The following is a 17,477-nucleotide window of genomic DNA, read 5'->3' as shown; positions in this document are numbered from 1 at the left end:
ATAGAAATCCATAAAAAGGAGAATGGATAAAAGTAAAGACAATGAAGGGATGTCTAGTACTCTCCGCAGTTGACTAAATAAACGCTATGTGAGGAAATAGAGTCTGGTAAAACATTCAAACATCATCAAGACTCAGTAAGTACATGTAAATTAATGCAAGAAAACAAATGGGACAATAAACGAATACCCAAGTGTCCAGTCTTAAAAAACGATTAAAAGAAGAAGAAAAAAGGAGCTGTTAAACAAACATGTCAAGTAGATTTCCTGCAGTGTTCTGATTACTTTGGCGCCGCTAAGAAGCAAAAATATACAAATAGACCAAAGTAATCATCATAAGCAACACAATGTAAACAAAGACAATGTTCTAAATCACTGCAAGGCACACAGACCAGCATCATTTCTAATCATGACAACCTTAATGTGACGTTAAAATGATAACTTGTACAATTCATCAGGTCCCCGTTACAAGCCTCGTTAGCCAGCACAGCAAATAACCACACTTAACTTCCACTATTCATGCTAAAAGATATCAGTAGTCAAATATGAAGGAGTATTAGGGACACACACTTTGAAATATTGCAAGAACGAAGTCAAATATTAAGTTAAAGAGTCATTTTTGTGAGAATAATGGTATAATTTTACAAGAATAAAATTATTGGTGTTAACAAAAAAGCATAAATCGTCTTATGGGCCTAAAAATGTGAATATTAATAAAATAAAGTGAACTTGTAACAAGATGAACTGAAATATCAGCAACATTTTTGTGGAGGGAGATGTTGCCACCGCCTCTGTCCATGGTGCTGAGGACAGAGCACCATCAGACGGGGGCGTGGCAGTGCTGACGGCGAGACACAGCTGGCAGGTGATTAGATTACACAGGTGGTACGTGGTAATCTAATCATCTGTTGTCTTTAACAGTAAGCGGCCAAGAGCAGGAGGGGAGAGAGGATACGGACGTGACTGAAAGGTCGCGTTCTGCTGGAGAAAACTTTTGTTAAAAACCTACATTTATTAAAACCTTGTTAAATCCTGCACGCTTGGCTCTTGTGCCGTGTCTGCCAGTGGAGCTGCTAGGAGGCAACTTCCACAACTTTATTATGAATTAATGAGAAAAAAGAGAACATTTTGCAAGATTTGTTTTTCATTAGAATAAAGTCAGACTATATAACAAGAACATTTTCATTTGAAAAAAAAAAAAAGTATTTTGAGAAAAGAGGCCTAATGTTACAAAGTAGTCATTTCATAAAAATATAAAGTCACAAAAAAGTCATACTTTTTCCAAGAACAAAGTCATGTAAAAATTATAATTTTATATCGAAATCTAATGAGAACTATGCTAAGTAAAATATTTTCGGGCAAATACATAAGTGGTTACAAGTAAAGAAGTAGTATACATTTACATGATTTGAGTGATACTATATAAAAAATATATTTAATCGTAACCTTCTGAGAACAAAGTCAAATATTGAGAAAAAAAGTATTAGAAAGTAAAATCCTGATGCTGTAATAAAAATTATTGTAAAAACTCAGTATTTTACAGCAATTAAGTGGTTGTATGACAAAAAAAAAGTAGTACTTGTACAATAATATGTTTGTATCATATCATCGATTTAACGAGAAAAAAGTTGAAAAATAAAGAGAAATAGTTTTATGAGAACAAAAAGTCAAACTATTAAGAGAATAAATTTCTCATATTGCAAGAAAAAAATAACAACACAATATTACACATTTTAAAAGAACCAAGTTGTAATTGGCTACGAAAAAATGTGTTAATAATACAAAGTTATGTCAAATAAAGTGATCTTATTACCAGAATAAAAGTAGTAAAAACTGTTGCAACATAATGAGAGTACTGTTGTCATTTTACAAGAATCAGGTTGTAGTTTTAAAAGAATAAAGTCATAATTTATCGACAATTAACGTAATTTACGGACTATAAACTGCCACTTTTTCCAAAAGCTTTGAACCCTGCGCTTTATACATTAATTATTTTTTTTTTATGGGTTCACAAGCTTCACATGCCGCCAATAAACTTAGCCTTATCACATCGGACCAATAAAATTGTTCACATTAATTTAAATGCACTCACATAATCATTCAGTCAGCCATTTAGCGCATTATGGACTCACCCTCGTCATGGAGAAGAAGCGACAAAATGCACAAGACGCAGGCCCAAAGCCAAAGACGAACGACTCGGCCATCGAAAAAATCAACATCCATCAGTAACAGGGCCCAAAAGGCCTGACTGCCGCAATTTTAACCGCGTACAGGAGGAGGACAAAGATGAAGACCGCGATCAATGATGATTCGGTGGTCTACTATGTCATGTTACTTCTATTACATTTGTGAATCAACACAAGCCCCTGTGTAAATATCCCATGTTTTAATGCGTACACCTGCGTATATACACCAATATATATACAAAATAACATTTGTTCAAAAATTAAGTAGGTGCGGCTTATATTTAAATGAGCCTTATAGTCCGTAAATTACATCATTGTACAGATTTAAAAGTCATTAAAAGGATTTAGCAAAAACTAAGGCCTTAAATGGCATTAAAAAATATTAAATATGATGTCCAGAGACTTTAGACTGTCCGCCGAGTCATGCCAAAGACTATAAAAATGGGACCCATTACCTCCCTGCTTGGCACTCAGCATCAAGGGTTGGAATTGGGGGTTAAATCACCAATGATTGCCGGGCGCGGCCACCGCTGATGCTCACTGCTCCCCTGCGGGGATAGGTCAAATGCAGAGGATAATTTCACCGCACCAAGTGTGTGTGTGACAATCATTGGCACTTTAACTTTTACTTTCTAACTTTTAACTTTAACTTTAAACATTTTTACGACTGCAATCAGCAACAAAAAAAGACGACAAAACAAACCACTTGACCTGGTTTTTCCAATTGGGTGAAAAAAATGCACTTCAAAATGTTTAATATTTAATGAAGTGCAGATATGGCAGACACATATTGAGATTCCATTTTTGTTGTTGTTGTTTACCTATTTAGGATAATTAGGTTATTGACCTTCCAGTTACAATTGTTAAAAATTCTAAAGTAATGAAACATATTTTTATTGCATTTAAAAAGGTTTACTTGCATTGTTATTATTATATCTCATTATATAATAAGACATAATATTATATGATAGAAAATTGCATGCTTAATTGGGCCACAGTTAATGTAAACTTCAACTAATCAACATTACTAATGTCAAATACAATTTTGTTTATACAGACAATTGTATGCTTTTGACTATAATAACAATCTGCAGTTGGACATGGGCATTAAAATAGTTTTAGGTTGCATTAAAAAACATTACATTAGATTTGCAGAAACCTTGTTGCATTAAGACCATAAAGATGTAAGAATGTTAACATCAGCACTCATGATAGGTGAATCTCCAGTAGGGACATTATTTATTATTTTTATAAATATTTTATTCATGTAAAATCTCTATAAGCCCTCCGCACAGATTTGACACGCACTTATAAAAACAAGATTTATGCTCTCATATACAGTCTTCCCTCACCACATCACGCTTCGAAGTTTGCAATTTCACTACAATGTGATTTTCAAAATTCCTTTTAAAGCATATTGTACATTATTGTACAAGAAATTAAAAATTTTCAAGCAAAATGTACTACAAATATTATTACGAGAATAGCATTGGCCATTGGATGATAACAAACAGATCAGAGTGTACTGGTCAGTATTGTGGCCACTGATTGGCTCAGTCTATGTGTGTTATTTCATGTCTAGAGGGCTCTCATAATGTTAAAAAACAATATTTAGTTGTTTTTTTTTATCCTGCAGCCATGAAAATATTTGATTTATAGTTATTAAAGGCCTACTGAAACCCGCTACTACCGACCACGCAGTCTGATAGTTTATATATCAATGATGAAATCTTAACATTGCAACACATGCCAATACGGCCGGGTTAACTTATAAAGTGCAATTTTAAATTTCCCGGGAAACTTCCGGCTGAAAACGTCTATGTATGATGACGTTTGCGCGTGACGTCAATGGTTGAAGCGGAAGTATTGGTACACCATTGTATCCAATACAAAAAGCTCTGTTTTCATTGCAAAATTCCACAGTATTCTGGACATCTGTGTTGGTGAATCTTTTGCAATTTGTTTAATGAACAATGGAGACTGCAAAGAAGAAAGCTGTAGGTGGGATCGGTGTATTAGCGGCTGGCTGTAGCAACACAACCAGGAGGACTTTGACTTGGATAGCAGACGCGCTATCCGCCGCTAGCCGCCGCTAGCCGCCGACTGCATCGATGATCGGGTGAAGTCCTTCGTCGCGCCGTCGATCGCTGGAACGCAGGTGAGCACGGGTGTTGATGAGCAGATGAGGGCTGGCGTAGGTGGAGAGCTAATGTTTTTAGCATAGCTCTGTCGAGGTCCCGTAGCTAAGTTAGCTTCAATGGCGTCGTTAGCAACAGCATTGCTAGGCTTCGCCAGGCGGCACAGCATTAACCGTGTGGTTACAGGTCCAGTGTTTGGTTCGGTGTGTCCTGATAGTAGTATTGTTGATCTGCTGTCTATCCTTCCAGTCAGGGGCTTATTTCTTTTGTTTATATCTGCATTCAAGCACGATGCTATCACGTTAGCGCCATAGCTAAAGTGCTTCGCCGATGTATTGTCGTGGAGATAAAAGTCACTGTGAATGTCCATTTCGCGTTCTCGACTCTCATTTTCAAGAGGATATAGTATCCGAGGTGGTTTAAAATACAAATCCGTGATCCACAATAGAAAAAGGAGAAAGTGTGGAATCCAATGAGCCCTTGTACCTAAGTTATGGTCAGAGCGAAAAAAGATACGTCCTGCACTGCACTCTAATCCTTCACTCTCACGTTCCTCATCCACAAATTCATCCTGGCTCAAATTAATGGGGTAATCGTCACTTTCTCGGTCCGAATCGCTCTCGCTGCTGGTGTAAACAATATGCAAGGTTAGAGTGTCCGCCCTGAGATCGGTAGGTTGGAGTTCAAATCCCAGCCGAGTCATACCAAAGACTATAAAAATGGGACCCATAACCTCCCTGCTTGGCACTCAGCAACACGGGTTGGAGTTGGGGGTTAAGTCACCAAAATGATTCCCGGGCGCGGCGCCGCTGCTGCCCACTGCTCCCCAAGGGGATGGGTCAAATGCAGAGGACAAATTTCACCACATCTAGTGTGTGTGTGACAATCATTGGTATCTTTAATCTTTAATCTTAAAAATGTGAGGAGCTCTTCAACCTGTGACGTCACGCTACTTCCGGTAGGGGCAAGGCTTTTTTTATCAGTGACCAAAAGTTGCAAACTTTATCGTCGATGTTCTCTACTAAATCCTTTCAGCAAAAATATGGCAATATCGCGAAATGATCAAGAATGACACATAGAATGGATCTGCTATGCCCGTTTAAATAAGAAAATTTCATTTCAGTAGGCCTTTAATTCCTACTTTGAGGAAATTCATGAGGGTTTACTCTAGTCTAATAAGGTTAAAGTTAAAGTACCAATGATTGTCACACACACACTAGGTGTGGCGAAATTATTCTCTGCATTTGACCCATCACCCTTGATCACCCCCTGGGAGGTGAGGGGAGCAGTGAGCAGCAGCGCCTAGGGTAATTTAAAATCTGGACATCTTCCGTTAAAAATAAGCTTTTTTCTTGAAAAAAATATGACTTTTTAAATTGGAATTGTGTCTTTTTAGTGCATCCCCTATACTCCTTCATATAAGTGAGGCCTCTAAGAACAATCAAACTTGTCAAGTACATTCTTGTCATGCATAACAATCAGTGTTTTTTGTACGATTGCTGCAATGGCAAACGTAATTAATGGGAAGACGTTTGAGTTTCTTTTTGAAAATGATTATCATGCACGATGCATTTTAAATAAGCTCCCCCCCACTCATCCAGAAATAGCTTAAGCCACAAGCTCGAAAAAACCCAACACTTCTTTTGAATACATTGAAAATAAATAATTCTCTATCAGACACAGTTGCTGCTGCACTTTGGTTATACAGTTCATAAGGCGCTGGATTTTTTTGGAGGGGATTTTTTTTTATGTTTGCCGTCTTCTGTATCAGACTATTATGTAAATGCATGAGGTCACCCGCATGCTCTGCAGGAGGTTGATAAGGAGGTCCTCAACATGAAGACCACCATGCAAAGGCAAGAGAGTTAAAACAGGCTTCTAATTCTCTGGCATCTGCACATGAAACAAACACACAGCTCATCTCACAGGCACAGAGACACACGTACAGTCCCTTGTACGGCTTATCTGAAGAAGAACAGAAGGGGTGCATAAGCGTGCCAATTAAGGAGGCAAACAAATAATTAAGATCATGTTGTTGAGACGCGGCGGGGAGAGGGGGGGGGGGGGGCTTCAGAGACGTAATGAGAGATGACAAGGAATGCATTACATCACAGCCGGTAGGAGGGGAGTAAAAACAACCAATAACCTAAAAGTACAGCATTGCAAAAACAAAAAAAAATGTTTCTGTTGCATTCAAATGAAGCCTGTTAGCAATGTCACGCACACACTCACACACACGAGGACCCCTACTGCATCCATCATGGCGTCCTTCCTTTCCTGCCTGGCTGGAGGAGGGAGCTGGGGGCGGGATGGCCGAAGCTGGAGTCGGGCTCGAAGGGTACACAATCCCCGGGGTCACACGTCCCTGCGGGTCCTCTTGGCCCCGGGGAGCCGGGAGGACCCTGAGAAGCTTCCCCAGGAGGGCCTTGGTAAAAAAAAAAAAAATAAAAAAAAATGACATTGCTATCATTGCGTGTCGATTTTTCTTGGACACTAATAAAGTGTCTTTCTGTTTGGTGTTTACTCGCTTAAAGAACAGGGGTGTCCAGATGCAATTTTTTTTTTACTGCAATAATAATATGGAGTGCATGAGAAAGTAGAAAATAAAATCTACCTGTATGTCTCTTTGTTCCCATAGTCATTTATTAACAAGTGTGTTGCACAACACAGTAGACAATGTTATACACGTGGTAAAGAGCTAACTACTCAGTCAGGTTTAATAAGAATTGTAAACAACAGTACAACAACTAACACAAAATGTAACATGCACGAGTTTCAGACCAACAGCTGAGCTGACATTCTGTCCCGATTAATATTTTTGACCTCAGATCTCCTCCAATACTTTGACAATAGATTATAGAACTGGATATGTTTAAGTAACTAAAGTAAACATAATAATACATTTTTATAAAGCTTATCTTAATGAATTTAAAATATACTGGCATTGTTGTAAATCAGATGATGTATTATATTTGTGGTATTTAATTGAATACATTTTTTGGTGGGTGCCATGATTGGGTATAAAAGCAGCTTCCATAAAATGCTCAGTCATTCACAAAAAAAGATGGGGCGAGGGTCACCACTTTGTCAACAAATAGTTGAAGGACAACATTTCTCAACAAGCTATTGCAAGGAATTTAGGGATTTCACCATCTACGGTCTGTAATATCATCAAAAGGTTCAAAGAATCTGGAAAAATCACTGCACGTAAGCGGCAAGGCTGAAAACAACATTAAATGCCCGTGACCTTCGGACTCTGCAGCTCATCATGGATCAGTTAAAAAAAATGCAGATAACAGCCCTGAACCGATAGCCATGATCGGAACATCTCTAGTTAAAATGATAAAAATTAATAAAGAAAACTACGTCAGGAGGTTGCCTACAGCCACAGTTTTGTTTAGCTCTGTGCCTGCCTACTTCATGGGTTATAGATAAACCTATGGATAACGGAGACATATATAATAGTCGGAGGTGGGTAGAGTAGCCAGAAATTGTACTCAAGTAAGAGTACTGTTACTTTAAAGATTTATTACTCAAGTAAAAGTAAGGAGTAGTCACCCAAATATTTACTTGAGTAAAAGTAAAAAGTATGTTGTGAAAAAACTACTCAAGTACTGAGTAACTGATGAGTAACCTGTTCGTTTGATGATGACGGCAACAAATAATGCACAAAAACATAAAAATAGCAATGAGCAAATTCAGAGCCAGGAATATCTCTTAAGCAACTAAAACAATAATATATATTAAATAATAATACATTAACATTAAAAAAATCAAGGCAAATTGAGCCACAATAACTTAACAGCACCATAGGCTCAGTAGGCATTCATTGATTGATTGATTGAAACTTGTATTAGTAGATTGCACAGTACAGTTCATATTCCGTACAATTGACCACTAAATGGTAACACCCCAATAAGTTTTTCAACTTGTTTAAGTCGCGGTCCACGTGTGACGGTCATCTGACCGCCTGGCTCTGTTTGATTGGTGAAACGGAGTCTAACGTCACCAGTGACTGCATGTGATTGGTGAAACGGAGTCTAACGTCACCAGTGACTGCATCTGATTGGTGAAACGGAGTCTAACGTCACCAGTGACTGCATGTGATTGGTGAAACGGAGTCTAACGTCACCAGTGACTGCATGTGATTGGTGAAACGGAGTCTAACGTCACCAGTGACTGCATCTGATTGGGGAAACGGAGTCTAACGTCACCAGTGACTGCATCTGATTGGGGAAACGGAGTCTAACGTCACCAGTGACTGCATGTGATTGGTGAAACGGAGTCTAACGTCACCAGTGACTGCATGTGATTGGTGAAACGGAGTCTAACGTCACCAGTGACTGCATCTGATTGGTGAAACGGAGTCTAATGTCACCAGTGACTGCATCTGATTGGTGAAACGGAGTCTAACGTCACCAGTGACTGCATGTGATTGGTGAAACGGAGTCTAACGTCACCAGTGACTGCATCTGATTGGTGAAACGGAGTCTAATGTCACCAGTGACTGCATCTGATTGGTGAAACGGAGTCTAACGTCACCAGTGACTGCATCTGATTGGTGAAACGGAGTCTAACGTCACCAGTGACTGCATGTGATTGGTGAAACGGAGTCTAACGTTACCAGTGACTGCATCTGATTGGGGAAACAGAGTCTAACGTCACCAGTGACTGCATCTGATTGGTGAAACGGAGTCTAACGTCACCAGTGACTGCATGTGATTGGTGAAACGGAGTCTAACGTCACCAGTGACTGCATCTGATTGGTGAAACGGAGTCTAACGTCACCAGTGACTGCATGTGATTGGTGAAACGGAGTCTAACGTCACCAGTGACTGCATCTGATTGGTGAAACGGAGTCTAACGTCACCAGTGACTGCATCTGATTGGTGAAACGGAGTCTAATGTCACCAGTGACTGCATCTGATTGGTGAAACGGAGTCTAACGTCACCAGTGACTGCATCTGATTGGTGAAACGGAGTCTAACGTCACCAGTGACTGCATCTGATTGGTGAAACGGAGTCTAACGTCACCAGTGACTGCATCTGATTGGTGAAACGGAGTCTAATGTCACCAGTGACTGCATCTGATTGGTGAAACGGAGTCTAACGTCACCAGTGACTGCATCTGATTGGTGAAACGGAGTCTAACGTCACCAGTGACTGCATGTGATTGGTGAAACGGAGTCTAACGTTACCAGTGACTGCATCTGATTGGGGAAACAGAGTCTAACGTCACCAGTGACTGCATCTGATTGGTGAAACGGAGTCTAACGTCACCAGTGACTGCATGTGATTGGTGAAACGGAGTCTAACGTCACCAGTGACTGCATCTGATTGGTGAAACGGAGTCTAACGTCACCAGTGACTGCATGTGATTGGTGAAACGGAGTCTAATGTCACCAGTGACTGCATCTGATTGGGGAAACGGAGTCTAATGTCACCAGTGACTGCATCTGATTGGTGAAACGGAGTCTAACGTCACCAGTGACTGCATCTGATTGGGGAAACGGAGTCTAACGTCACCAGTGACTGCATCTGATTGGGGAAACGGAGTCTAACGTCACCAGTGACTGCATGTGATTGGTGAAACGGAGTCTAACGTCACCAGTGACTGCATGTGATTGGTGAAACGGAGTCTAACGTCACCAGTGACTGCATCTGATTGGTGAAACGGAGTCTAATGTCACCAGTGACTGCATCTGATTGGTGAAACGGAGTCTAACGTCACCAGTGACTGCATCTGATTGGTGAAACGGAGTCTAACGTCACCAGTGACTGCATCTGATTGGTGAAACGGAGTCTAACGTCACCAGTGACTGCATCTGATTGGTGAAACGGAGTCTAATGTCACCAGTGACTGCATCTGATTGGTGAAACGGAGTCTAACGTCACCAGTGACTGCATCTGATTGGTGAAACGGAGTCTAACGTCACCAGTGACTGCATGTGATTGGTGAAACGGAGTCTAACGTTACCAGTGACTGCATCTGATTGGGGAAACAGAGTCTAACGTCACCAGTGACTGCATCTGATTGGTGAAACGGAGTCTAACGTCACCAGTGACTGCATGTGATTGGTGAAACGGAGTCTAACGTCACCAGTGACTGCATCTGATTGGTGAAACGGAGTCTAACGTCACCAGTGACTGCATCTGATTGGTGAAACGGAGTCTAACGTCACCAGTGACTGCATCTGATTGGTGAAACGGAGTCTAACGTCACCAGTGACTGCATCTGATTGGGGAAACAGAGTCTAACGTCACCAGTGACTGCATGTGATTGGTGAAACGGAGTCTAACGTCACCAGTGACTGCATGTAATTGGTGAAACGTAGTCTAACGTCACCAGTGACTGCATGTGATTGGTGAAACGGAGTCTAATGTCACCAGTGACTGCATTTGATTGGTGAAACGGAGTCTAACGTCACCAGTGACTGCACGTGATTGGTGAAACGGAGTCTAACGTCACCAGTGACTGCATGTGATTGGTGAAACGGAGTCTAACGTCACCAGTGACTGCATCTGATTGGTGAAACGGAGTCTAACGTCACCAGTGACTGCATCTGATTGGGGAAACGGAGTCTAACGTCACCAGTGACTGCATGTGATTGGTGAAACGGAGTCTAACGTCACCAGTGACTGCATCTGATTGGGGAAACAGAGTCTAACGTCACCAGTGACTGCATGTGATTGGTGAAACGGAGTCTAACGTCACCAGTGACTGCATGTAATTGGTGAAACGGAGTCTAACGTCACCAGTGACTGCATGTGATTGGTGAAACGGAGTCTAATGTCACCAGTGACTGCATTTGATTGGTGAAACGAAGTCTAACGTCACCAGTGACTGCACGTGATTGGTGAAACGGAGTCTAACGTCACCAGTGACTGCATGTGATTGGTGAAACGGAGTCTAACGTCACCAGTGACTGCATCTGATTGGTGAAACGGAGTCTAACGTCACCAGTGACTGCATCTGATTGGTGAAACGGAGTCTAACGTCACCAGTGACTGCATCTGATTGGGGAAACGGAGTCTAACGTCACCAGTGACTGCATGTGATTGGTGAAACGGAGTCTAACGTCACCAGTGACTGCATGTGATTGGTGAAACGGAGTCTAATGTCACCAGTGACTGCATTTGATTGGTGAAACGGAGTCTAACGTCACCAGTGACTGCATGTCATTGGTGAAACGGAGTCTAACGTCACCAGTGACTGCATGTGATTGGTGAAACGGAGTCTAATGTCACCAGTGACTGCATTTGATTGGTGAAACGGAGTCTAACGTCACCAGTGACTGCATGTGATTGGTGAAACGGAGTCTAATGTCACCAGTGACTGCATTTGATTGGTGAAACGGAGTCTAACGTCACCAGTGACTGCATGTGATTGGTGAAACGGAGTCTAATGTCACCAGTGACTGCATTTGATTGGTGAAACGGAGTCTAACGTCACCAGTGACTGCATGTGATTGGTGAAACGGAGTCTAATGTCACCAGTGACTGCATTTGATTGGTGAAACGGAGTCTAACGTCACCAGTGACTGCATGTGATTGGTGAAACGGAGTCTAACGTCACCAGTGACTGCATCTGATTGGTGAAACGGAGTCTAACGTCACCAGTGACTGCATCTGATTGGGGAAACGGAGTCTAACGTCACCAGTGACTGCATGTGATTGGTGAAACGGAGTCTAACGTCACCAGTGACTGCATCTGATTGGGGAAACAGAGTCTAACGTCACCAGTGACTGCATGTGATTGGTGAAACGGAGTCTAACGTCACCAGTGACTGCATGTAATTGGTGAAACGGAGTCTAACGTCACCAGTGACTGCATGTGATTGGTGAAACGGAGTCTAATGTCACCAGTGACTGCATTTGATTGGTGAAACGAAGTCTAACGTCACCAGTGACTGCACGTGATTGGTGAAACGGAGTCTAACGTCACCAGTGACTGCATGTGATTGGTGAAACGGAGTCTAACGTCACCAGTGACTGCATGTGATTGGTGAAACGGAGTCTAACGTCACCAGTGACTGCATGTGATTGGTGAAACGAAGTCTAACGTCACCAGTGACTGCACGTGATTGGTGAAACGGAGTCTAACGTCACCAGTGACTGCATGTGATTGGTGAAACGGAGTCTAACGTCACCAGTGACTGCATGTGATTGGTGAAACGGAGTCTAACGTCACCAGTGACTGCATCTGATTGGTGAAACGGAGTCTAACGTCACCAGTGACTGCATCTGATTGGTGAAACGGAGTCTAACGTCACCAGTGACTGCATCTGATTGGGGAAACGGAGTCTAACGTCACCAGTGACTGCATGTGATTGGTGAAACGGAGTCTAACGTCACCAGTGACTGCATGTGATTGGTGAAACGGAGTCTAATGTCACCAGTGACTGCATTTGATTGGTGAAACGGAGTCTAACGTCACCAGTGACTGCATGTCATTGGTGAAACGGAGTCTAACGTCACCAGTGACTGCATTTGATTGGTGAAACGGAGTCTAATGTCACCAGTGACTGCATTTGATTGGTGAAACGGAGTCAAATGTCACCAGTGACTGTATTTGATTGGTGAAACGCAGGCATGCGATAGATCCTACTTTGAAGGTCTGTCTGACAAACCAAAACAAACAAAGCGTGCATTAACAGATCGATAAAAATCAGTAGCGAGTAGCGAGCTGAATGTAGATAAACGGAGCGGAGTAAAAGTAGCGTTTCTTCTCTATAAATATACTCAAGTAAAAGTAAAAGTATGTTGCATTAAAACTACTCTTAGAAGTACAATTTATCCCAAAAGTTACTCAAGTAGATGTAACGGAGTAAATGTAGCGTGTTACTACCCACCTCTGATAATAGTCTCCTTTTCAGGTGAGAGAGGACGCTAAAGGCAGTGCCTTACGCCCCCAATATTGTTGTCCAGGTGTAAATCGGGAGAAATTCGGGAGAATGGTTGTCCCGGGAGATTTTCGGGAGGGGCACTGAAATTCGGGAGTCTCCCGGGGAAATTGGGAGGGTTGGCAAGTATGCCCAGTCCAGAATAAAAACATCTCACGTCCCTGTTTGACGTCATCTTTAACAAAACAGGAAGTGACTTACAAACACAATTATGATGCACAAAATGGATTTCTTCTTGCTCTATAAAGAGTGTCATGAGATTTGAATGTATGCATTCATGTTACCATGTGTCCTCTGCCTGCTGTGTGGAGAGTTTGGGGTTATATTGCCTTTTATTGCTTTTATTTGGATCCATTTGTCTCTAAGTCGTGACAAGAGAGACATTTCCTCACCATAACAGAAGCCGATATGTATTCCATGTTACCAAGCAACAGCATGCAGTGGCGAAGCAATCCAAACACCACTTTAGCTTTCCTCTGACATGCGTATAGAGCACAAGCAGCCTTTCTTTAGCATGGCTCTCTCTAAGCCTTCAATTACAGCATCCATCTCATGAGCGGGCCGCTCACATCACATCCCAGCGAGGCAGCCTTCTCTGCAGCCGACACAAAAGGGAATCGCACATCCTGCCGCGTTATTTTCCTTCCCCCCACCCGAAAACACAACTTGGCCTTTTCATCACCCCCGCTATCCATCTCCTGCCTAACTGCTCGCACACAAACTGTCTGCAGCGCTCTGCTGGTTATACCCTCATTTTTTTTTGCACATGTGTGCGCGGGCCACGCTCAGACGGCCATGGACGTTTCTGGTTTGACCTGCAACACCAAGAGGATTATAATATTATTTACACGGTAGCTACAAACTCCAAAATCAGCGAAGTTGGCACGTTGTGTAAATCGTAAATAAAAACATAATACAAGGATTTGCAAATCCTTTTCAACCTATATTCAATTAAATAGACTGCAAAGACAAGATACTGGAAAACGTTGTTATTTTTTGCAAATATCAGCTCATTTGGAATTTGATGCCTGCAACATGTTTCAAAAAAGCTGGCACAAGTGGCAAAAAAGACTGAGAAAGTTGAGGAATGCTCATCAAACACTTATTTGGAACATCCCACAGGTGAACAGGCAAATTGGGAACAGGTGGGTGCCATGATTGGGTATAAAAGCAGCTTCCATGAAATGCTCAGTCGTTCACAAACAAGGATGGGGCGAGGGTCACCACTTTGTGAACAAATGTGTGAGCAAATTGTCGAACAGTTTAAGAACAACATTTCTCAATGAGCTATTGCAAGGAATTTAGGGATTTCACCATCTACGGTCCGTAATATCATCAAAAGGTTCAGAGAATCTGGAGAAATCACTGCACGTAAGCAGCATGTCCGTGACCTTCGATCCCTCAGGCGGCACTGCATCAAAAAGCGACATCAGTGTGTAAATGATATCACCACATGGGCTCAGGAACACTTCAGAAAACCACTGTCAGTAACTACAGTTGGTCGCTACATCTGTAAGTGCAAGTTAAAAACTCTACTATGCAAAGCGAAAGCCATTTATCAACAACACCCAGAAACGACGCCGGCTTAGCTTGGCCCGAGCTCATCTAAGATGGACTGATGCAAAGTGGAAAAGTGTTCTATGGTCTGACAAGTCCACATATCAAATAATTTTTGGAAACTGTGGACGTCGTGTCCTTCGTAACAAAGAGGGGGAAAAACCCATCCGGATTGTTATAGGCGCAATGTTTAAAAGCCAGCATCTGTGATGGTATGGGGTGTATTAGTGCCCAAGGCATGGGTAACTTACACATCTGTGAATGCTGAAAGATACATACAGGTTTTGGAGCAAAATATGTCGCCATCCAAGCAAAGTTCTCATGGATGCCCCTGCTTATTACAGCAAGACAATACCAAGCCACGTGCTACAACAGCGTGGCTTCATAGTAAAAGAGTGCGGGTACTAGACGGGCCTGCCTGTAGTCCAGACCTGTCTCCCATTGAAACAACTTAAGCTGTACATCAAGCAAGAATGGGAAAGAATTCCACCTGAAAAGCTTCAAAAATTGGTCTCCTCAGTTCCCAAGCGTTTACTGGGTGTTGTTAAAAGGAAAGGCCATGTAACACAGTGGTAAAAATGCCCCAGCGCCAATTTTTTTGCAATGTGTTGCTGCCATTAAATTTCAAGTTAATGATAATTGGCAAAAAAAGTAAGTTTCTCAGTTCGAACGTTAAATATCTTGTCTTTGGAGTCTATTCAATTTGTTTTTATTTACGAATTACACAACGTGCCAACTTCACTGGTTTTGGGTTTTGTATTATTGAGAAGGAAAACATATTTGCTAACTCAAGTGGGCAAAGTACCATCTTTAGTGGATATTTATTGGGAAATAACATATATTTGGTAACTTTATTGGGTGTTTATTGAGTACCATATTTGGTAACCTCACTGAAAAAACTCACAATCTCACCGCGCATATATTTCAATGGCAAAGCTTAACAATACTGTTGCTAACGACGCCATTGAAGCTAACTTATCAACTTAGCAACCGGACCTCACAGAGCTATGATAAAGACATTAGCGCTCCACCTACGCCAGCCAGCCCTCATCTGCTCATCAACACCCGTGCTCACCTGCGTTCCAGCGATCGACGGCGCGACGAAGGACTTCACCCGATCACAGATGCCGTTGGCGGCTAGCATCGGCTAGCGCGTCTGCTATCCAAGTAAGTCCTCTTTGTTGTGTTGCTACAGCCAGCCGCTAATACACCGATCCCACCTACAACTTTCTTCTTTGCAATCTCCATTGTTCATTAAACAAATTGCAAAAGATTCACCAACACAGATGTCCAGAATACTGTGGAATTGTTCGATGAAAACAGAGCAGTTTGTATGGTGACACATTGGGTACGAATACTTCCGTTGCCGTCGTGACGTCACGCGCATACGTCATCATACATAGACGTTTCCAACCGGAAGTTTAGCGGGAAATTTAAAATTGCACTTTATAAGTTAACCCGGCCGTATTGGCATGTGTTGCAATGTTAAGATTTCATCATTGATATATAAACTATCAGACTGCGTGGTCGGTAGTAGTGGCTTTCAGTAGGCCTTTAAGGTAGTGTTCATTCGGAAAATAATCATATTTGGTAACTTTAGTGGGTGTTTATTGAGTAAAAAAGGTCACTTTTTCGGTGTTTATTGAGTAAATAAACATATTTGGTAAGTTAATTGTGTCTTCATTGAAAAAGGAAGCATATTTGGTAACATTTGATGGTGTTTGGAGGCGATAAAATCACATGGTTTCTCTGGGTATAGGATTTGATTAGTGTGTGATAAAGTGCTGATGAACTGAGTGTTACTGATGTATCATTTTTTGTTTCGTTTATCTTTTTATTAAAGAAAAAATGGATGTCTTGAATGTCTTTAATGTCTACTAGCTGGATTGAGCTGATCATGGATTTAATCAGTGACGGTTTTCACTTTGTATGCATCCTCAGACAGCCTGGCTTTCACCGGCTGTCCTTTCCCGGGGCAGCAGGAAGCAAGCTTGCAATTGGCCTGCACATAAATTGTCCACCTCAGCGGATGAGATGAACGGCTTTAAGTTCAGTGATAACTCCTGCTGCCAGCCGATGAAAATCAAAGAGGCCTTGGCGGTTCGTCATCGCTCCATCACGCCTGCGGCAAGCTATTCTTTTGCTTCTTGGGAAGAGGACAAGCTGGCATGTCGAGATGTGATCTGAGGTACTTTTGTTTTAGTATTAAACTTGTTGTTTTTTATTACTTTGGAACGAGTAAATAGTGTGGCCTAGCTGTAGATCATCGAAAACACTTCTCATTCGGAAGCTTCTTTGGCTCTAACTGACTTTTAAAGTTGTCTTTAAACTAGGGCTGCCAAAAAATTTTGATTAAACTAGGGTTTAATCAAATTTTAAACTTTAGTTTAATCAAATTAAACTATGGTTTAATTTGTACTATACTAATACCTAGTATAGCGATACTATACTAGGTATTAGTATAGTACCGCGATATTAATTAATCATATTCGGTACTATACCGCCTCTGAAATGTACCGGTCCACCACCCCCCCATCGTTGTCACGTCGTGTCATTACTGGTTTATGTGCAGAGGAGCATGTTCGGCAGCGCACAATCACAGAGTACTTACAAACAGACACAGTGTGTAGACAGAAAAGGGAAAACGGACGCATTTTGGCTTAAAAACTAAAGATAAAAGTGAAGGTTTAACACTG

General features: G+C 41.6%; 1 protein-coding gene across 2 annotated transcripts in view; it reads right to left on the bottom strand.

Moving 5' to 3' along the window:
- Positions 1-5,212: 5,212 nt before the first annotated feature.
- The window catches only part of LOC133657238 (collagen alpha-1(XIX) chain-like), a 361,915-nt gene continuing 349,650 nt past the window's right edge, over positions 5,213-17,477 (bottom strand). For both annotated transcript variants that reach the window (XM_062058310.1, XM_062058311.1), the window contains one exon: positions 5,213-6,746. In XM_062058310.1, coding sequence (XP_061914294.1) covers positions 6,580-6,746 — 167 coding nt within the window. In that variant the 3' untranslated portion in view covers positions 5,213-6,579. The remainder of the gene's footprint in view (positions 6,747-17,477) is intronic.

This window comes from Entelurus aequoreus, linkage group LG09 (genome assembly GCF_033978785.1).
Source record: "Entelurus aequoreus isolate RoL-2023_Sb linkage group LG09, RoL_Eaeq_v1.1, whole genome shotgun sequence".
Lineage (NCBI taxonomy): Eukaryota > Metazoa > Chordata > Actinopteri > Syngnathiformes > Syngnathidae > Entelurus > Entelurus aequoreus.
This window is presented reverse-complemented; position numbering and strand designations above follow the sequence as displayed.